Source organism: Heloderma suspectum, chromosome 2, assembly GCF_057233095.1.
Source record: "Heloderma suspectum isolate Gila_16-S chromosome 2, 16-S_ref, whole genome shotgun sequence".
NCBI classification, from domain to species: domain Eukaryota; kingdom Metazoa; phylum Chordata; class Lepidosauria; order Squamata; family Helodermatidae; genus Heloderma; species Heloderma suspectum.
In genome coordinates this window covers 47,847,310-47,869,093 of record NC_139459.1, presented here as the reverse complement: position 1 = coordinate 47,869,093, position 21,784 = coordinate 47,847,310, and the positions used below count along the sequence as shown (strand labels likewise).

The following is a 21,784-nucleotide window of genomic DNA, read 5'->3' as shown; positions in this document are numbered from 1 at the left end:
TGTTTAGCCTTGAGAAGAGAAGACTGAGGGGAGATATGATAGCACTCTTCAAGTACTTGAAATGTTGTCACAGAGAAGAAGGCCAGGATCTCTTCTTGATCATCCCAGAGTGCAGGACACGGAATAATGGGCTCAAGTGACAGGAAGCCAGATTCTGGCTGAACATCAGGAAAAAATTCCTGACTGTAAGAGCAATACGACAATGGAACCAATTACCTGGGGAGGTGGTGGGCTGTCCCACACTGGAGGCCTTCAAGATGAGGCTAGACAGCCATTTGTCAGGGATGCTCTCACTTGGATTCCTGCATTGAGCAGGGGGTTGGACTCGATGGCCTTGTAGGCCCCTTCCAACCCTACTATTCTATGATTCTATTATTAAAGTAGAGCCATGTTGAAGACTTCTTACAGTCAGGACAGGCCTTCAGTGCCCAGCAGGTCCTAGCCCCTTCCCATCCTCATGACTAGCGCAAGCAGAATAAATTGTGTAAATTATACAACTATAAGCAAATCTGCTAATTTTGCGCAATTTCTACATAAAGGTTGCTGTATTTGTGTTGCTTTGGTACAGTTTATTTTTTTTAATGCACAGAGTAAAGTTACCCATGGCTGTATTGTATCAATTTTATCTATGTTTTTGTTTTATTCCAACATTAATCTCTCTACGACCGTAAGCATAAATTTAAAGGCATTAAAAAAATTTCTTCCCTCTGCAGGGGAAGGAGCTGTTGATCCCAATGACCCTAACAAGGAGAACACTATAAGTCAACTTGTTAAGACAGAGATTTCTCTTTCACTGACCAGGAAATATGATTTACGGGAAGGTGAAGAACAGGACATCAAAGGCTTGATGATGAAGTATGTTTCTGTAAAATGTAGTATTAGCAAGGCTTTTGTTAAAATTAAGTATTTTAATTTCTTATTAATTTAACAGTTAATTAGGTGCTACAGAACACCCTTTATTCCATGTAAGCTTTAGACAGATCAGTGGAGTTTGTAGCCAAAAGTAGATACTTATGGTACAGAAGATTTTAAACCCACACAGGGAATTGTATGATACAATATCAAGCTTTACAATATTTTCTTAATTGGCGGCAAACCCTTGGTTCAGGCCTTAAGTATACAGTAGCACAGTAGAACTTCCATGAATTTATGTTCAGCACAATGGATATAATTGCTAGTCAGCAAACACAAAATCATCAAATAATTTAATTAAGAGACAATAGCCTGTTATACGTTCTGAAGCAATATCTGCACTGTTTATCAGCAATAATTACTGTGCATGGTGATGACTCAAAAAGAAACATTGGGTTTGTGACGATATTCAGATGCATCTTTATAGTAAGATGCTCTTGGAAAAACCACAGAAAGAACACACAGTAACTGTTCCATGATAAGGTTGTATGAAAAGGAAACTGAATAGCAGGATATAGATTAGACTTTACAGGAAACCAAAGGAAACATCTGCCTTGGATTTTACACTGCTAAAAAGGGTACTGGAAGTACTGTCTTGAACAACAAAAATGCAGGCCTATATTCTGAGTAAATATGGCCAAAATTAAGTTAGGCTTTTATCCTCTGTTGTCATTTATAAACCAAGAGAACAGAGCTGTTTAGCCATGTCCTACATAATTTTTGCAAGTTCTAAAGTCCTCCCACACCCACTCCATATTTTAATCGTTTCCCTGTGGTAAGGGAGAACTAGGATTCTCTGGCAGCCTTGTCTATTTATCTACTTTACTCTTCTTCATCCCACCCCCACTCCAAGTTCTATGCCCATGGTGGTGGCTGCAGGGAGCAGTATTACGTTTCTCAAAAACTCTACCCGATGTTATAACTAAACAAATTTCAAGCTGGCTTCCATGAGTTCAGTTAAAATGACAATAAACAGATGGCACTGTTTTTTTAAAAAAAATCACTAACAGTACAGTTAATAAAATAGCAGAAAGAAAATAAAACAATACAAATAACAATAAAACCTACAAACAGTAGCATCAACTCTAGAGTCATTAAAAGTCTGGGCATATAAACGATGTTAGCTTATCTCCTAAATGTATCCAGCTGGGCAGTACCAGGTAAGCAGGACTGAGGAGCATTCTTTATTTGTAGCATTTCAGTGTCAGTTCTACTGAAAGTACCCACAGCAACATACAATGTAAAAACAATAAAATCAACAGTAAACATAGCGTTATGCCCTCCCACACAATTTCTCTGAGTGGCGAGAGCATCAGGGGCTCAAGCATTAACCCGGGGTTTTACTTCCTTGGAATGAGGTCACTAGAGGCTTCTGAAGTTTTTGTGATACATGGTTTATTTACACATATGTACAGGATGAGCATAAGTCAAGGCTCAGAGCATCAACACCCCAACATCAACACTCCTCCATTAGATTTCTGTGAGGGCCCACTAGTTCTGTCACTTCCATTCATAAAACAGATATTTTACATGGAGTGAACATTGCCAGCAAAAAGAGCTTTTGGTTTTGCTTATATTTAAACCCTTAAGGGTGCAATCCTATGCATGTTTAGACAGAAAGAAGTCCTACAACTCCCAGCATTCCCCAGTCAGCCATGCCTGGCTGGGGAACGCTGGGAGTTGTGGGACTTCTTCCTGTCTAAACATGCATAGGATTGTGCCTTAAGACACTAAAGCTGAAATCCCATGCACACGAACTAGGAATAAGCCGCACTGAACACCATGGGATTTTTCCGAGTAAACAGGCATAGGACTGCATTGTAAAATGCCTTTCTGTGAAATCAAATTGTTTTAATTTTTCCACTAAGGACAAAAAGGCTTATTGTTGATGTGATAAGAGCCCAGCCCGGAGAGTCACTTGCAAAAATCTTGGAAACACCAGCATCTGAACCTCAGGTAACTAACATCTTTCGTATGATTCTGAAGACTTAATCCTGAGAGAGCATTGTAAAAAACAAGTGTATGGTTAATGAAAGCTAGCTCTTTCCCTTCCAGTGAATAAATGTAACTGAATATTATCTACTCATTACATTTATATACTGCCCTATCTCCAAGGGATTTCGGATGGCACATGTGATTCTTCTCTTCCCCCCGCCCCCTCCACAATTCCAGTTTTATCCTTACAACAGCCTTGTGAGATAACTTAGCCTGAGAAAATGTCAGAGGCCCAAGCCCAGACTTTATGGCTGAGTAGGGATTTGTACCTGGGTTTGTCAGAATTGACTCAGGGAATCTAGCCACTACACCACACCAGCTCTTGATAAAGTTTGGATAACCTCTCTCTAAATAGGTCAGCTTGCAAACATAACTATTGCAAATAGCTTTTTACAATCACTGGATCCACAGCTTTCTCCCATTGTAGAATGTCAGCTCTAGTATTTTAGTGATTTCTGTTGTGACTTCTCCAAATGCAAATGTTTAAGATTTCTTTCTTTATTTAGTACATTTCTAATCCACCCAATAACTAATGTTCTCTGGTCAGATTACAGCCAGTTAAAAAACTAAAATGCCATTTTAAAATGCAGTGAAAAATCTACAATTATAAAAACAATAGGTGAAAAAAAAACCTGAGGGGTTCAGATCACACTTCACATCAGGTGTTTCCTGCATATAACCTCAAAATGCTTGGTTTAACAAGTGCAAAATCCCATGTTGATGCTTCACTGAATGCTCCAGGATATTTTGATGGGCTTTGTACATTAAATGAAACATTTTAACTTAAGTTTATTTGGCTATGTAGCAAAAACAAATAACTGTCTGGGAAAATGTGGGAACTATGTGGGAATATTTGTGTTTTAAAATCTTTTATGTATTTCGGGATTGTCAATCTTCAAAATCTTCAAGAATCAGTGTAAGGAAGTAAACATACAATGAAGTGCTTGTGAGATATTTTTGGAATACTATATAAGCAAGAGAAAAGATTTGGAGTGGGAGAGACATTTCTAGAAGACCCATAATTACAGGAAAGGCTGCAGGAAATTTGGAACCAGTTCTGGCTGAAAAGCAGAAAAAAACAGTTAAAGAAATAAACTGGGCACATTTAAACAAAAGAAAAGAAAGCTAAGAGAGGATACGTCAGAAGGAGGGTGACCATCATTCATCCTATCCTCCTCAGAATAGGGTAAGAAACAATGGATTGGATCCAGACTTTGTTTTTGTCAGCAAGAACACCCCTGAGTCGAGTTTCGCTAAAGAAGTTTCTTGTCAGTAGAAACAGATTTGGTGCCCTTGCCAAGAGTTTGGCATCCACTGGACTGGATGGTGCTTTATGTATCTTCTAGCTACTGGGTTCCTGCACATGGAACAGGAAAACTGCATGCTCAGTCCCAAGCAGTGACCCGAACACACAAGCTTTCTAATCCTTGTAGGAAGGTCATACAGCTGTGAGTCTATGAACTATACATAGTTAATGTGCTTCCTTATTTGTATAAAGGTGTAAACTGCTCTTTCTCTTAGGAAGCTGAGCACTTAAAAGTAATAGAAAAACGTGCAATTTTGGATTCTAAAACTCCAGAGAAAATGAAACACAGTCGATCTATTCTTGAAGAAGGGCAGCTACCGTTAGAGCAAAAGAAAAGGAAAATCCAGAGGAACCTCCGGACACTGGAACAGGCTGGACTGGTTTCATCAGAAAATAAGTACCAAGAAATCATCAATGAAATAGCAAAGGTTGGTGGAATATTGTTAAACTTCTCCAACTATTTCTCCCCTTTCATCCTGGATATTAGTTCATGCTAAAGAGAAAATACTGTCCCAGATCACTGCAATCTGTATTATAGAGAAAACTGTACTACAGCATGCATGAGGATAATTCAGTTAACTTCAATTAATAAATGAAAGTTATGGATTGCATGCACAGAGTAGTATTTGTTGGTCAACTTTCAAATATATTAGACATTATATTTCTACTATAGCTCTACCAACTTTCAAGTTCTGTCTATGTACATAGTGCAGGGCTGTCTTAATTAGCTTAGTAAAGAACTATTAGTAACAGAAGTAAACAGGGGGATGGCCAGCATGGTATAGCTTTAGTATCATAGAATAGTAGAATAGTAGGGTTGGAAGGGGCCTACAAGACCATCGAGTCCAACCCCCAAAATTAGTACTTAATTTCTAGGAAAAAGGTTGTTGGAGTTCAAGTCTGTTTAGAAACAACATACTAATTTGGAAAGCCCCCCCCCCCAAATTTATGAGGACTCTTTCAGTTATTCAGTGGTAAGTGAAATGCAGACTGCATAATGGCTGTTCCATGTATGTTTGTTTCATATGTCCCAATATTGAGCCTTTGTAGTGGCTTATGGCACTTGCATATTACTGAGGTGTTTTCAATATTTAAGGTCACAATTCTATGTATGTTTAGCCAGAAAAAAGTCCTAGAACTCCCTGCATTCCCCAGGCAGTCCCTAAGTAAGTTTTATGTAGTTTCCCCAGCAACTAAATGAAAAACCTGACTACATCTGTAAAGGTCAAAACCAGTATTATATATTTGTTTTGAGGCTTAGGTTTGCAGGATTAAAGAGAGAAATCATTAATGAATTACTTTTTTCTCCCCCAAAAATCCTTTAGGATATCAGAAATCAAAGAAGATACAGACAACATCGAAAAGCAGAATTGGTGAAACTCCAGCAGACATTGAATGCGCTCAATTCCAAGAAAGCTTTTTATGAAGATCAAATAAATTATTACAACACTTACATTAAAACCTGTTTAGATAATTTGACAAGAAAGTGAGTGATTTTGTTTCTTTTAAAGAAAGTTCAAAGCGTTACCATCACAGATGGAAAGCTTCATTGTTATTGAGTTATAGCATTAACTAAAACCAAAACTGTCCCATGCTGATCAGAATATATGAGTTGGGCTGGACATCACTAAATAGATTACTGAATGTTTAAATAATGCAATGAAAAATCTTTTAGCAATAAGACTTTAGGATCATTCTGTATATTTTTCGTATAAATAACTTCATTTGTGAAGCAACTGATCTGTGCTATGATCTCTGATAGTATTTATCTGTTGGAACAGGTTACCAAGAATTGGTTATTCCATCCATCCCTCCTAAGCAAGTAATAAGAACTGATTGTGCCAGCAGTCTGTGTGGTGGTACAGCCCTAGTTGGTGGATGCCCTAGGGTAGGAGAGGGGAACCTGTGGCTGTCCAGAGTTTGGACAACTCCCATCTATTGGCCATGCTGGCTGGTATGATGGGAGTTGGGAGCCCAACAGTAATCTTAATGGCCACAGGTTCCTCACCCATACCCTAGGCCAGGGTGGGCAAATTGTGGCCCCCCTGATGTTGTTGAACTGCAGCTCATGTCAGTCCTAGCCAACAGAGCCAATGGTAAGAGATCATGGGAGTTGCATTCCAATAACATCTGGAGGTCACATGTTCTCCATCCCTGCCTTAAGGGGTAGGACATCTTGTCACCCAGGCAGCTGGACATCCTGAAGCTCCTTGCTCATTCAGGCAGCAGTAGTGACTAATGAAAGCATGGGGGTGGGGTGATGATCCATTCCCCAGTCCTTTGATAATACTTCTTTTAGTCATTAATACTATTTTCTCAGTGATGTTCCTAGTAAACCTTATGGGGGAAAAATTGTGGCTGCCTTTGTTCTTAAAGATGCAGTGTAGGAGAGAGATTAGTGTGATAAATTGTTCAAAACTTGAACCCAAGAACTTCAGCCTTTACTAAACAAGAGAAGGGAAAATACTCTGCCTGCGTGGGCTAACATCTACATACATCTTTTCCATTTTACAGAAATTCCCGGAGATCAATCAAGTTAAATGGAAAACAAGAGGAGAAAGCAAACAAGCTTAAGCATATTTCACTGAAGTACACAGCAGCAAGGCTACATGAAAAGGGGGTTATACTAGGAATTGATGAACTTCAGCCTAACCAGTAGGTTTTGCACTGGGTCTGTTCAGAGTATTAGCTCTGCCAGTTACCTGTTAAATTGTTTGGATTAAATATTTAATAACTTGGTTTTGGATTTTGAATTTTAGAATTGCTTAATTTCATTTGTGTTTGTAATTTTTAACTCAATAACTTTTTAGCATACAATATCTATGTAAATGATAATTTTTTTTCTCTACTAAGATTTAAGAATGTGATGTTCGAGATTACCCCTGGTGAAGAGGTGGGTGACTTTGATATCAAAGCTAAATTCCTGGGCGTGGAGATGGAAAAGGTGCAGCTCCATTTTCAGGTCAATCTTCTTTTTTTAATTATAAAATAACTTGTAAGCCATACGTGTGCTTCATTTTCTAGACTGAATTTATGGGGGGCGGGGATAGCCAAGGATCCAAAGAGCCCTGAAACTTGTGTACCTTGACAGCCCCCATGCCATATGTCAACACATTTTCAACACAACTTTTGAAATGAAGAAGACTTTCCAAAGTAGTTTGTTTTTTTTTTTTTAAACACAAAGGTCTCTGGTTTGAAAAATAAAAAGTAAAAATCTCACTAGCCATGCCCAAAGTAGTTCTTTGGAAATTTGCCATGGTTGTTACTCATTTGTTATGAGACATCCAAACATCTTTCCCTCCATCTAGACTAGAGCAACATATTATAGTGTACTGTGTGGAAAGAAATTGTGCAAGTGTCATGGGCATTGATTAGATAACTCCTGTGTTGTTGCTAGCAATAATCTTTACCATCTCCCAGTGCTAATGCACAATTTTGTGAAGTTTCAAAAATGTTTACACAATTTTGTTTTAGAGGTGGGCTGGTAGAAAATCAGCAATACCCTATTGCTACCACTCACAGTGCCTTACTATTTGGGGAGCACTTTTGTCTTGGTTTCTTGTTCAGACAATGCCCTACCCCTTTCCAATGCTGAAGCACGTATCTTGGCCACATTAAAGAAAACAGAGCAGGGAACACAGACCTACAACCCATTCTAGCAAAGGCTATTCAGGGCCATTTGACTACCTTCCTAGATAAGGGCCAGTGCATTACAAATACAGGAAGAGGTCTAGATTTTTAAGTTGTCTTGACATGTTATTAATAGAAGTGCATAGAAAGTTGAATGGAAGCTAAGTGCTATAAATGAAGCAAGCTCTTACAGGTACTTTAACCTTAGTATTATGTAGTGCATACGGAGTGTTCAGAACATTTCACATATATGTTATCACAGTAATGCAATCCAATAGCACTAAGTTAAGCTGTTATTATCCCCATACTGCAGAGGAAGGGAAGGGCACCGCAGCTGAGAATTAGTGGCTTCCCTGAGGCTCCTTGGGGTGCAATGCCATGCATGTTTAGACAGAAAAAGAAGTCCTACCTGTGTAATTCTGGGAGTTGTAGGACTTTTTTCTGTCTAAACATGCATAGGATTCTACCATTAGTGAGTTTACAGTTGATATTAGATTTTCATTGGGAACCTCAGCTCACCCTTTTATACCTACTACACTGCACCATTTCTTGCTCAGCTCCAAGTCATTTGAATGGATTATGCCTATTGTCATCTTACTATTGAGATAATACTCTTGGACTGTTAATGAGTGAATTTCCAGAGGGGTAGCCATGTTAGTCTCTTGCAGCAAAAACAACGAAGGGTCTTACAGCATTTTAAAGTTGAATTATGCCCACTACCCACTTCACAAAAAGCAGATGTGTTACTCCTTAAGGTGCTACAAGGCTGTTTGTTTTTACTAATTAATTAGTAATTTTCAAAGTGCAGCCCAAGGAAGAAAGTATAAGTCTGCATCTTTATTGGCTGAGCTCTACCACTGCATTAATGGAGAAAATGACCCTATCAAAAATGAGGATTTGTGGTCTCATACAAAGGAGCTGAGTGCATTTTAATATACACTTGTTCTATGTGCTTGTTGACTGTGCCTGATTTATTCTTGCTGTATCAACTAACTTACGTATGGTTCTGAGGCTTTTGTTTTATGTTTAGTTTTCTCTGGATTTGAAATAAGTGTTGAATTTTGACACATGCAGCACTTGGGGTGAGGGGATTTTTGACTGTGTTTACATTTTTACTACTTTTCCGTATAATTATATGCATTTTAAGGCACCCTATTTAAAATGTGTTAAAATATCTAGACTTCCAAAAAGTTACTTAAATAATTTTCTTCATTATTATAGGATTTGCTTCAAATGCAGTATGAAGGCGTCTCTGTAATGAAAATGTTTGATAAAGCTAAAGTGAATGTAAACCTCCTCATATTCCTGCTGAACAAGAAATTCTATGGAAAATGAAGACTGATGATATCGTGGACTCTCCTTCAAATCAAGTCCAAGTTCTGGGTCTTCGTGTTTTAATTATTTGAAGCTATTATACAGCAGACCTTTCTTCAAGGAAGTCCAGAAGAATGTACTTACGTGCCTTTTTCATCCTTTGATAATACAGTAGTAAAATAAGAAAATACAAATCAACTTAAAACGCTTCCAGATTTCTGTGGTGTTGGTACTCAATTTAAAAAGATGTAATTTAGTGGCATCCAAAAATTGTGTGTCTGATTTTTTTTAAATATGCAGGGCCTTTATTTGAACAGCATATATAGGAATCCTTTCCCACTAAAAATTATATACCCTAATTACCAAATATAGTTCCCTTTATATGATTATTCATAAGAAAAATAAATCCTAATTTGTGTGTCTAATAGCTGTAGCAAATATTTCTTAAATGCTATGGTGTTTTTCAGAGACCTGTCAACTGTAAAGTGAATTATTGTGCAATTCAAAGTTTTTATAGGTAATTATAAATTTAACATTTACTGTATAAAATATATATTTTTCAAGTCATTCCTACTAAAAATGCACTACTGTCTCATTGAAATCTTCTATATACAGCCTTTTAATTTAAGTATAAAGGGGCAGTTTGAACAGTGATCAGTTTTTTGCAATGTACTTGAGGTATTTTAAATAAATAAATTGTGCCTGTCTTTTTTTTGTAAGAAAAGAAAAAATCCACAAATAAAATGCAATAAATCAGCATCAAGTTGGTTTTTAAATGTTTTCCTTTCAATATTATAGGTAGTTCTTTAATTCCCAATGTGTGTGTGATTAGTAATTGTTGTGTAGTGCTACTGTGACTGGTTGTGCAAGAGCAGGAACCTCAGGAGTTGTCTGAAGAAGATTCCTATTCCATTTCCAAAGATAAGCTACATCCCCTAAATTCTGGGGAGGCTTGGGAGGAGCAGGAATTGACTCCAAAGCCAAGGTAGCATCCTCCTCATCCCCTACCTTCATCTCACAGTAACAAGGGTAGCATTTCCCACCATCACCAAATGCCTGCATTACATTTCTCACAGTGAATTGCTGCCCCAGAATGAGAGTGTGTGAAGAGAAGTGAATCACCTGGTTCAGGGGTGCCTGAGTGAATGGTTCAGTGGAGGCTGGTGGCTCCTATTTCAGTGGGGCTGTTTTAGTCAGAACTCTAAAGGAGCTATCCAAGGGGCTGGCCCCAATCCCCAGAATGGCCCCAATCCCCTTGGATAGATCCTTTAGAGTTCTGATTGGACCCCAGAGCAGCTTCACAGCCCCGCTGAAATAGGAGCTGCTAGGCTCCACTGGAATGGTTTTATTAGACTGACAAAATAAAAGACATTCAAAGGGCCTCTTTGATGGAATATTGGGATATAAGGTAGAACCATTAAAATCTACCAATAAAAGTGGCTTTTATTTTTATTTATGTATTTATTACATGTCTATCCCACCTTTTCTCCTCTTCCAAGGAATTTACATTTTAACAGTGGAGGCTGGTGGCTCCAATTTCTATAGGGCTGTGAATACACTCTGGATTTCCGTCAGAACCAGCCAGAACTCCAAAGGAGCTATCCAGGGTGCTAAACCCCCATTTTGGAGATTGGGTGCAGTACCTTGGATAGGTCCTTTAGAATTCTGGCTGGTTCTGACTGAAACCCAGAATTGGTTTACAGCCCGACCGAAATCGGAGCCACCAGCCTCCACTGCATTTTTAATTGAGAGAGAGATGTAAACCCTCTGGGAGCAAGATAGAAGGACAGTACGCAGACCCTGGAAAAGACGCCATTCTCGTCCTCGTTCCATACCGAGCGGGGGTCTACTTGGAGGGGGCCGGCAGCGGGCGAACCGATGGCGGAGGCGGGAGGCGGATTTTGCTCAGGCTCCGTCCTCCCGCCCCGGCTTTGGGGCGGTCGTTATCTCTGCGGGCCGCCTCCTCGGCGGCGGGCGTCCTCGGTCTCCCCGTGGCGCTCGCATCGCCCTTTTCTCCCACGGACTTGCTCGCCGCTGCCGCCGAGGACTCTTGAGGCGGCCGGAGCTGGATGCGTGGGGCCGCTCGCTCGGTCCTTGCCGCGTGAGGAGGCGGCCATGGGGCAGCCGCTCGTCGTCCTGCTGTTACTGCTGGGCAGCAGCGCGGTGCTCTCCCTTCCGTCGGCGCGAAACGGTAGGCATGAGGCGGGGGGCAACGGAGTTCTGGGTGGACATGGAGGAGGGTGGGAGGGGGCGGCAGGCCAGCCATCTTTCTGGGCAAGATTCCAGCGCTGCTGAGGGGGCGAATCGGGGCCACGGCAGGCACCTCGGTGGGACTCCTCTTGATCCTGAAGACCCCTCCTCAGCCGGTCGAGTTTGCAGCAAACTCAGGCTGCGGCCCCGCGTGGATAGCCTACATTTCCTGGAGAGCCAAATCCCATTGATAGGCGGCGCAGCGCCGCCGGGAAAAACCGCGTGTCGTGTCGTCGGACTGGGATTCGGCCAGCCTCGGAACCGCTCTTCCTCCTCCTCCTCCGCGCCCGGTTTCCGTGTCCTTTTCCCAGTGCGCAAAAGTCGGCGACTTTCTCAGCTCCCCGAGGTGAAGAGCGCGGCGCTGCTCGCGGAGCGCCTGCAATATATGAAGGAAATAGTCCCGACAGAGCAAAGGTGGCGGCAGGAATGCATCATGTTACTCCAGTGCGCCTAGAGGATTGCGGGGACGGGAGACATTGTGTTGTTTTTTTGCGGGGGGCTCTTAGAAGCCTCTTCTCTCCCCCGCCGCCTCGCCATCTCTAGATTTATGACATTTGCGTCTAGACGCTCTGCGGCATCCTTCCTCAACCTGGAGCCCTCCAGATACCCTGGCTGGGAGTTGTAGTCGTCCAACACATCTGAAGGGCACTAGGTTGGGGAGGGCTGCTCCAGAGCGTAATCTTAGGCATGCCTACTCAGAAGGAAATCCCATTAAGTTCGGAGGGTTTTGTACCCAGGCAAGAGTGCACAGAATTGCAGCCTACAATTCCCATAGAAAACAGAAGCTTTGAAGCTTTTAGCAGCTTTTCTAGATTCCTGGGGTCACCAAATTCTGCTGAATGGAGGGGGATTCAAGACAGTCAAAAGGAAGTATTTCTTCAAGGAGCGCATAGTTCTACTATGGAATTCGCTAGCACAAGAGGTAGTGATGGCCACCAACTTGGATGGCTTTAAAAGGGGGTTGGACAAATTTATGGAGGACAGGGTTATTAATGGCTAATAGTTATGATGCCTATATATCACCTCCATTATTGGAGGCAATGTGCCTCTGTATACCAGTTATTGGGGAACAGCAAGGGTAAGGGGACGGCAGAGGATGAGATGGCTAGATAGCGTCACCGATGCAATGAATATGGACTTGAGCACACTCCGAGAGAGAGCGGAGGACAGGAAGGCCTGGCGTGCTATGGTCCATGGGGTCACGAACAGTCGGACACGACTTAACGACTGAACAACAACAAGGGTGGAGGCTTGAATAGCAAGGCTCTTGCACTCATATCCTGCTTGTGGGTTTTCCACAGGCAGCTGGCTGGACACTGTGGGAACAGAATGCTGGACTAGATAACTTTTTTAATCCAGGCTGCTCTTATGTTTTGCTTGTTAGGGAATAACTTCCAGAACTACATAAGAACAACAGAAGGTTGAAGTCCTGCAGAGTCTTTAGGCTACTTAAATCTCATTAATATCAGTGGCAGTAAGCAGCCAAATGGCAGTGTTACAGTCTACTACAGCACTATCACGAAAGAATAGGATGCAGAACATGAGGAGATCCATTGTTTGACCTGCCATGTAATTTATTTTTTCACTTCAGTAATTTGAAGCATAGCTTGTTCATTATGCTTATTTTCTTCATCAAAATAAGTATATTGCTCAACAGGAAATATTTTCTGATTTTTGTGTATGTTTACTATAATCATTAATTCTAAGTGTAACAGATCCTGTGCTGGTCATTTGTGCTATCTTTTGAAGACCTGAAAAGTTGTTGTAGGTTCACCTACTGCACCCTTGTATTTAACAACTCACCTGATAGCCATAGGTAGAGATGTAACATTTCCGGAAATTTTGAGGCCATGGGGAAAAAACAACCACATTTTTTCTGTGTTTTTCCCAGAAAAATTTGAAATTTTGGAAGAATGGAAAAAATAAGTAATACTTATGTTTTTTAGCACTCTTTACAGATATAAAGTCACTTTGTTGCCTTCCCCAACCTAGTGACCTCCAGATATTTTGGACTTCAGCAAAATATCTGGAGCCTCAGACAGCATGGTCAATGCCCAGGGCACTGTAGTCCAGAGGGCACTAGGTTGGGAAGGGCTGCCTTAGGAAGATAAAGCAGCCTTTTTGCTCCTAAAGTTATTCTATGTATGACTTTTTTATGAGTTTGCTCATACAACTATAATTATATTTTAAAACCTTTAAAAGTAAACTCAGTAAATTTGTAATTATTGTTTGAATAGATTAGAACTACATTAAATGACAGCTAAAGCATCTAACCAGAAGAAGCCCAGAAACACAGGACTCTATAGAATAAAACCCAAACTGTCAAGAATGCACATTTACTGTGAAAAATGCACAATGGTTACTCTACTCTCATGTTGAGAAACTGAGCATAAATGTATATCAGTAAAAGATCAATAATTTTAATAACGAATGAAATAACTAACTGTACTGGGAATCTTACAGAGAAGATTTAAAAATATATTTTTCCCCATGGCTTCATTATTTCCAGACATTTTACATCTCTAGTCTTTCTATAAAATTGTTCTTATTACATAGTTTTTAGAACTCATGGGGGGGGGATGTGTGAATTTACTTTAATTTCAGTAAAGGCTGAAATTTTTCAGAAAAAAAACAAAAATGGTCCTTGGAAAAAAAAGGGGGGGATGTGTGTCCCCTCCCATTTTTCCAAATTTCTCCCAGGCCTTGACATCTCTTGTCATAGCCAACCAGAAATTCAAATGCAGGCAAGTGCCTGTATGGCTTCATCTCTTCCACCCGCCTTGGTGTCTGCGCTAGCCTCAGAGAAAAGATTGCCCCATCCTCAGAAATGCACCTTCATGGATTTCGCCTTGTTGTGGCGAAGGGGCTTGCGTAACTCAGTGAAGCCATAAGCTATGCTGTGCAGGGCCACCCAAGACGGACAGGTCATGGCGGAGAGTTCTGACAAAATGTGGTCCACTAGAGAAGGAAATGGCAACCCACTCCAGTATTCGTGCCAAGAAAACCCCATGCAACGTATCACAAGGCTAAAAGATATGACGCCGGAAGATGAGCCCCTCAGGTCGGAAGGTGTCCAATATACTACTGGGGAAGAGCCGAGGGTATTTCCAAGTAGCGCCAGAAAGAGTGAAGCGGCTGGGCCAAAGCCGAAAGGACACTCAGCTGTGGATGTGTCTGGTGGTGAAAAGAAAGTCCGATGCTGTAAAGAACAATATTGTTTAGGAACCTGGAATGTCAGATCAATGAATCAAGGTAAGCTGGAGGTGGTCATACATGAGATGGCAAGATTGAACATCGACATCTTGGGAATCAGTGAACTAAAATGGACAGGCATGGGCGAATTTAATTCAGGTGACCATCATATCTACTATTGTGGGCAAGAATCCCTTAGAAGAAATGGAGTAGCACTCATAGTCAACAAAAGGGTGGGAAAAGCAGTACTGGGGTACAATCTTAAAAATGATAGAATGATCTCAGTACGAATCCAAGGCAAACCATTCAACATCACAGTAATTCAAGTCTACGCCCCAACCACTGAGGCCGAAGAAGCTGAGGTTGATCGGTTCTATGAAGACCTACAACACCTTCTAGAACTAACACCAAAAAAAGATGTCCTCTTCATCACAGGGGATTGGAATGCTAAAGTAGGAAGTCAAGAAATCACCGGGATAACAGACAGGCATGGCCTTGGTGCACAAAATGAAGCAGGACAAAAGCTAATTGAGTTTTGCCAAGAGAACACGCTGATCATAGCAAACACTCTTTTCCAACAGCACAAGAGACGACTCTACACATGGACATCACCAGATGGTCAATATCGAAATCAGATTGATTATGTCCTTTGCAGCCAAAGATGGAGAAGCTCTATACAGTCAGTCAAAACAAGACCTGGAGCTGACTGTGGCTCAGATCATGAGCTGCTTGTTGCAAAATTTCGGCTTAAATTGAAGAATGTAGGGAAAACCACTAAACCATTCAGGTATGACCTAAATCATATCCCTTATGAATATACAGTGGAGGTGAGGAATAGAATTCAGGGTTTAGACCTGATAGACAGAGTGCCTGAGGAACTATGGATGGAGGTCCGTAACATTGTTCAGGAGGCAGTAACTCAATCCATCCCAAAGAAAAAGAACTGCAAGAAAGCCAAGTGGCTGTCTGATGAGGCTTTACAAGTAGCTGAGGAAAGAAGGGAAGCGAAAAGCAAGGGAGAAAGGGGAAGATATACCCAACTGAATGCAGAGTTCCAGAGAATAGCAAGGAGAGACAAGAAGGCCTTCTTAAATGAACAATGCAAAGAAATCGAGGAAACCAACAGAATGGTTGAGACTAGAGACCTCTTCAAGAAAATGGGAGATCTCAAGGGAACGTTTTGTGCAAAGATGGGCATGATAAAGGACAAAGAAGGCAGGGACCTAACAGATGCAGATGAGATTAAGAAGAGGTGGAAAGAATACACAGAAGAACTATACAGGAAAAATCTTAATGTCCCTGATAGCCATGATAGTGTGGTCACTGAACTTGAGCCGGACATCCTGGAGAGTGAAGTCAAGTGGGCCTTAGGAAGCATTACTAACAACAAAGCTAGTGGAGATGATAGTGTTCCAGCTGAGCTATTTAAAATCCTAAAAGATGATGCTGTTAAAGTGTTGCATTCAATATGCCAACAAATTTGGAACACTCAACAATGGCCGCAAGACTGGAAAAGGTCAGTTTACATTCCAATTCCAAAGAAGGGCAACGCCAAAGAGTGTTCAAACTACCGCACAATTGCGCTTATTTCACATGCCAGCAAGGTTATGCTCAAAATCTTACAAGCTAGGCTTCAGCAGTATGCGAACCGAGAACTACTGGAAGTACAAGCTGGGTTTTGAAGAGGCAGAGGAACTAGAGATCAAATCGCCAACATTCGCTGCATCATGGAGAAAGCAAGAGAATTCCAGAAAAACGTCTCTTTCTGCTTCATTGACTACGCTAAAGCCTTTGATTGTGTGGATCACAACAAACTGTGGCAAATTCTGAAAGTGATGGGAGTACCAGACCACCTTACCTGTCTCCTGAGAAACCTGTATGAGGGTCAAGAAGCAACAGTAAGAACCACACAATGAACAACCAAGTGGTTCAAAATTGGGAAAGGAGTACGACAAGGCTGCATATTGTCACCCTGCTTATTTAACTTATATGCAGAGTACATCATGAGAAATGCCGGGTTGGATGAATCAGAGGTCGGAATTAAGATTGCCGGGAGAATTATCAACAACCTCCGATATGCAGACGATACCACCCTAATGGCAGAAAGCGAAGAGGATCTCAAGAGCCTCTTGTTGAGGGTGAAAGAGGAGAGTGCAAAAGCTGGTTTGAAACTCAACATTAAAAAAACAAAGATCATGGCATCTGGCCCCATCACTTCCTGGCATATAGAAGGGGAAGAAATGGAAGCAGTGACAGATTTTACTTTCTTGGGCTCCAAGATCACCGCAGACGGTGACTGTAGCCATGAAATTAAAAGATGCTTGCTCCTTGGGAGGAAAGCTATGGCAAACCTAGACAGCATAGTAAGAAACAGAGACATCACCTTGCCGACAAAGGTCCGTCTAATCAAAGCTATGGTTTTCCCAGTAGTAATGTATGGCTGTGAGAGCTGGACTATAAGGAAGGCTGAGCGCCGAAGAATTGATGCTTTCGAACTGTGGTGCTGGAGAAGACTCTTACAAGTCCCCTGGACTGCAAGGAGGTCAAATAAGTCAATCCTAAAGGAAATCAACCCTGAGTGCTCATTGGAAGGACAGATAGTGAAGCTGAAGCTCAAATATTTTGGCCACCTAATGCGAAGAGAAAACTCTCTGGAAAAGACCCTGATGCTGGGAAAGACTGAAGGCAAAAGGAGAAGGGGACGGCAGAGGATGAGATGGCTAGATAGCATCACCGATGCAATGAATATGAACTTGAGCACACTCCGGGAGAGAGCGCAGGACAGGAAGGCCTGGCATGCTATGGTCCATGGGGTCACGAAGAGTCGGACACGACTAAACGACTGAACAACAACAACAAGCAGAGGAGGAATGGATCATTCTGACCCTCCTTCTGTCATTCCCCTTGGAAGAAGGCAATATTTTTCTTAGCCTGCTAAGAGACTATTAGCCTTTGTTTCTTTTTCTTTTGATATGTCTTTTTTTTTAAAGAAAAACAAAACACAGCAACAACAGAAACACAACAATAATACACATACACTAAAATATCTCTTAAGATTGTAAGATATCTACCTTTGGCTCCCCTTAGACAACAAATGATGATGATGATGATTATTATTATTATCATTATTATTATTATTATTATTATTATCCTCTAGTTCTTCTCTTAGTTGTATATCATACATTGAGTTCACAGACATTATCTCCTTTCTCCTAATTTTAACAACACCAGAAAAAAGAGAATCTACCATCTCAAAGTTCAAAATCCACATACATAGATATAATTTTTCTCTATTTCTTGTACAAATTCTATAAAAGGTTTCCAATCTAACATAAATTTAGTTGTTGACCCTTCTTTAATTATAATAAAAAGTTTTGCCATCTCTGCCTGTTCCATCATTTTCATGATCCTCTTGCTCACAGTTGGTATTGTTTCATTCTTCCACTTTTGTGCATACAATAACCTTGCAGTCATTGTCACGTAGAGAAAGGGGGTTCCCCCCTTCTCTTTTACATATTTATCTGTTAGTCCCAATAAAAAAGTTTCTGGCTTTAGTTCTATAGTAGTCTTTAATATTCTTTGAGCTAAAGACTGTATTGGTTTCCAAAATGTTTTAGCTTTTTTACAAGACCACCATAAATGATAACAAGTTCCTTCCTGGTCTTCACATTTCCAACATTTTCCAGAAACACCTTTATACATTTTAGACAATTTAAACGGTGACATATACCATCTATACATTATCGTATAAAAGTTCTCTTTAAGATTTGTATATAACGTAAATTTTCAGTCTTCTCCCCACATATTTTCCCACTCTTCCATTTATATATTATATAATATATTATATATTATCATACAATCTTTTACTTGTTCATCCTCTGTCTCATACCATAACAGTAATTTATACAGTTTAGCAATAACTTGTTCATAATTTGTACACAGTACTGTTTCAAACTCAGATTCTGTTTGTTCAAATCCACCATTTTTCTCATCTATTTTAAACCTTTCTTTAAGTTGCAAATATGATAACCACTGACATACATGTTGTTCAGTCGTTAAGTCGTGTCCAACTCTTCATGACACCATGGACCATAGCACACCAGGCCTTCCTGTCTTCCGCTCTCTCCCAGAGTGTGCTCAAGTTCATATTCATTGCATTGGTGATGCTATCTAGCCATCTCATCCTCTTCCAATAAGCTTTCCCTTGATTTTAACATATTCCCCTTGTAACAGTTCCAGTAAATCATTATATCTTATCCATTTATGCATACTATCAAATTCTCTTCTATGCATTGCTTCTTGTGAAGATATCCAACGTGGTATTTTTTGATAGAACCTTAATTTATATTTATTCCAAATTCTTAATACAGCCCTCTTATATAGTGATTATTAAAATCTACATTCACTTTTGTTTTATCATACCACAAATAACCATGCCACCTGTATCTTAATTCATGTCCTTCTAGTTCTAAAAGTCTTCTATTTTTCAACGTCACCCATTCCTTCATCCACATCAAGCAGCAGGCAGAAAAATTGGTTTTAAAATCTGGTAATCCCAAGCCACCTCTTTCCTTTGCATCTTGTAAAATTTTTATTTTAACTCTTGGTTTTTTTGCTTGCCATATAAACTTCGTTATATCCCTCTGCCACTGCTTAAAAGGTAAATCCGATGTAATAATGGGTATCATTTGAAACAAAAATAACATTCTAGGTAATACATTCATTTTGATCGTTGCAATTCTTCCCAAAAGTGATAGTTGTAATTTTTCCCATTTTAATAGGTCTTGTTTAATTTCATTCCACACTTTAACACAGTTATTTTGAAAAAGCATACAATTCATATTTGTCAAAAGGACTCCCAAATATTTTACTTTCTTTTCAGTTTGGAAGCCAGTCTTATCCATCAACTTTTTTTTCTTGAACATTCATATTCTTTGTTAAAATTTTTGTTTTCTGTTTATTAACTTTGAACCCTGTCACTGCTCTAAATCCTTTTAATTTTTTCATTTCAGAGAGCTTCGGCTATTGGGCGGTATAGAAATGAAATAAAATAAATAAATAAAATAAATAAATTAAAATTTCAATTCCCTTTAAAGGTTCTTCCAACATAAACACCAAGTCATCTGCAAAAGCCCTCAGCTTATATTTCTCCTTTTTAATCTTTATTCCTGTAATTAGATCATCTTGTCTTATATCTCTGTTCAATAATTCTAGAACCAATATAAACAACAGCAATAACAATGGGCAGCCTTGTCTTGTTCCTCTTTGTATCTCACAAGCTTTAGTCAGATCCCCATTTATAATTATTTGAGCCTTTTGATCGGTATATACCGATTTCACCGATTTTATAAAGTTGTCTCCAAAGTCCAGTTATTCTAAGGTCTTAATTAAAAAATTTCCAATTGAGATTATCAAATGCTTTCTCTGCATCTAAGAAGATCAGAGCTGCTTGTTTTTCTGGATGTTTTTCCAAATATTCCACCACATTCAAGACCGTTCTTACATTATCTCTCATCTGTCTTCTTGGTAAGAAACCACTTTGGCCCTCATGTACAAACTCCTGCAATATTTTCTTGAGCCTTTCTGCCAAAATTGTTGCAAATATCTTATAATCATTGTTTAATAGTGAGATTGGTCTGTAGTTTTTTGTCGAGGTTAAATCCTGTCCTTCTTTAGGTATTAATGTTATATATGCTGTTTTCCAGGCTATTAGCCTTTGTTTCCATGCTATTAGCTCTGCCATGGCCAGCATGGCACCTGGAGCTACTAGCCTCTTAGCAGGTTTGTACACTTTTTGGTAACTTTTGTGGGCTTATTTACAACGCTGATCTACTATGCCAAAAAATTGTTTTCACTGCCTGAATTTATTGAACAGGAACTTTAATCCAAACTCTTGTCTTAGTTGACAGAAAGTATAGAGATATAGGAAATCTTGCTGGTTGCTTATCTTGCTTTATTGTTGCTGGGGGTTTTGCTGACTAAAAGAAAAACTGTTGACTTTTTAAAAGCTGACACTGCTTTTGGTGACTCGCTTTATCACCAATGAACATTTCATTCCAATAAACAACTTGGGCCAAATTGAATTTTATCATCAATGTTATGCCTTTGGATATATACATACATCTATATGCACATTTACTACAAAGTTAATTTTTTGTGAAACATATGGGAGGGAGGGACTTTTTCTTAAATTGGCCATTACTGGCTGTTCCTTAGGATACGAGTTATGATTCATACATGGGTATGAAGAATAACTTCACACTGGTCCTGTTTCCTACCACTGGTTGATTCTGACTGTGAATTCCTATGACAAAAAAGGCATGTTGTGCGAATAGTTTGAAGTTTTTTCTGACAGTCTCTATGAGTCCTGTTACAGGACATGAGTGCATTTGGGTGTATGTGCAAAAAACAACACCAAGTTGAAATGAACAGTAGAGACTGAAAGTTACATAGTTTGAAGAAGAATGTTGGTACAAGGAGGACATAATGTATACATGGATAATAAATTTAAGTTGGAGGTCACAAGAGGCCCTATTAGCCCTTTAGCAGAGTGACATTTTACCAGTCTCCCCAAAACAGTAACGGGAGGATAGTGCCTAATTGTTAAAGACTGTCAGACATTTGGGGCTAAAGATAATAGAACAAATCCTAGTAAAAAGTATTGTAGAGGGGTGTCTGTAGGTACCTAGAGTACCTAGTTTTACTGTTACATAGTATGATGTTGACTTTGGATCCCAGAAGGGAGGTCCACTGACCTGTTCTGATCTGGAAATAAGTGTTTCCACTCATTTCTGAGGTCATTTTTAGAAGCAACAAGGCCCCGTTGTGCAACTGGTTGACCTGCAATTGCAACAGAACCAGCTGAGGCAAAGAACCAGCTGAGGCACCCTCCTTGGTATGTTTCTGCAGGCAGGCAAAAACTTTTTTGGGGGGGGATAGATTGTCTGGACCTGTGAGAATATTGTTTGTATTGTTGCTGCTTTTTAAATTCTGATATTTTATACAATTTTAATATTACTGATGATTTAATTATATTTTTAACGTTTGTATATTTCTATCTATATGTTTTAACTGTACAAGTTTTTAATGTTGTAAAGCTGCCTTGAGTCCCAGTATTGGGAAAAAGGTGGGATATAAGTAAATATAATAATGAAGATGATGATGTAGCCCTGTTGGATATAATTT

General features: G+C 39.8%; 2 protein-coding genes across 4 annotated transcripts in view; both read left to right on the top strand.

Annotated features, from left to right (window-relative positions):
- The window catches only part of IQGAP2 (IQ motif containing GTPase activating protein 2), a 235,731-nt gene extending 225,801 nt beyond the window's left edge, over window positions 1-9,930 (top strand). For all 3 annotated transcript variants that reach the window (XM_084833431.1, XM_084833430.1, XM_084833429.1), the window contains 7 exons: window positions 714-855; window positions 2,781-2,868; window positions 4,429-4,641; window positions 5,539-5,699; window positions 6,728-6,868; window positions 7,067-7,175; window positions 9,065-9,930. In XM_084833431.1, coding sequence (XP_084689557.1) covers window positions 714-855; window positions 2,781-2,868; window positions 4,429-4,641; window positions 5,539-5,699; window positions 6,728-6,868; window positions 7,067-7,175; window positions 9,065-9,178 — 968 coding nt within the window. In that variant the 3' untranslated portion in view covers window positions 9,179-9,930. The remainder of the gene's footprint in view (window positions 1-713; window positions 856-2,780; window positions 2,869-4,428; window positions 4,642-5,538; window positions 5,700-6,727; window positions 6,869-7,066; window positions 7,176-9,064) is intronic.
- A 974-nt stretch (window positions 9,931-10,904) lies between these two features.
- LOC146352191 (proteinase-activated receptor 1-like) overlaps window positions 10,905-21,784 on the top strand; it is a 28,253-nt gene continuing 17,373 nt past the window's right edge. The window contains exon 1 of the mRNA XM_084833432.1: window positions 10,905-11,348. Coding sequence (XP_084689558.1) covers window positions 11,036-11,348 — 313 coding nt within the window. The 5' untranslated portion in view covers window positions 10,905-11,035. The remainder of the gene's footprint in view (window positions 11,349-21,784) is intronic.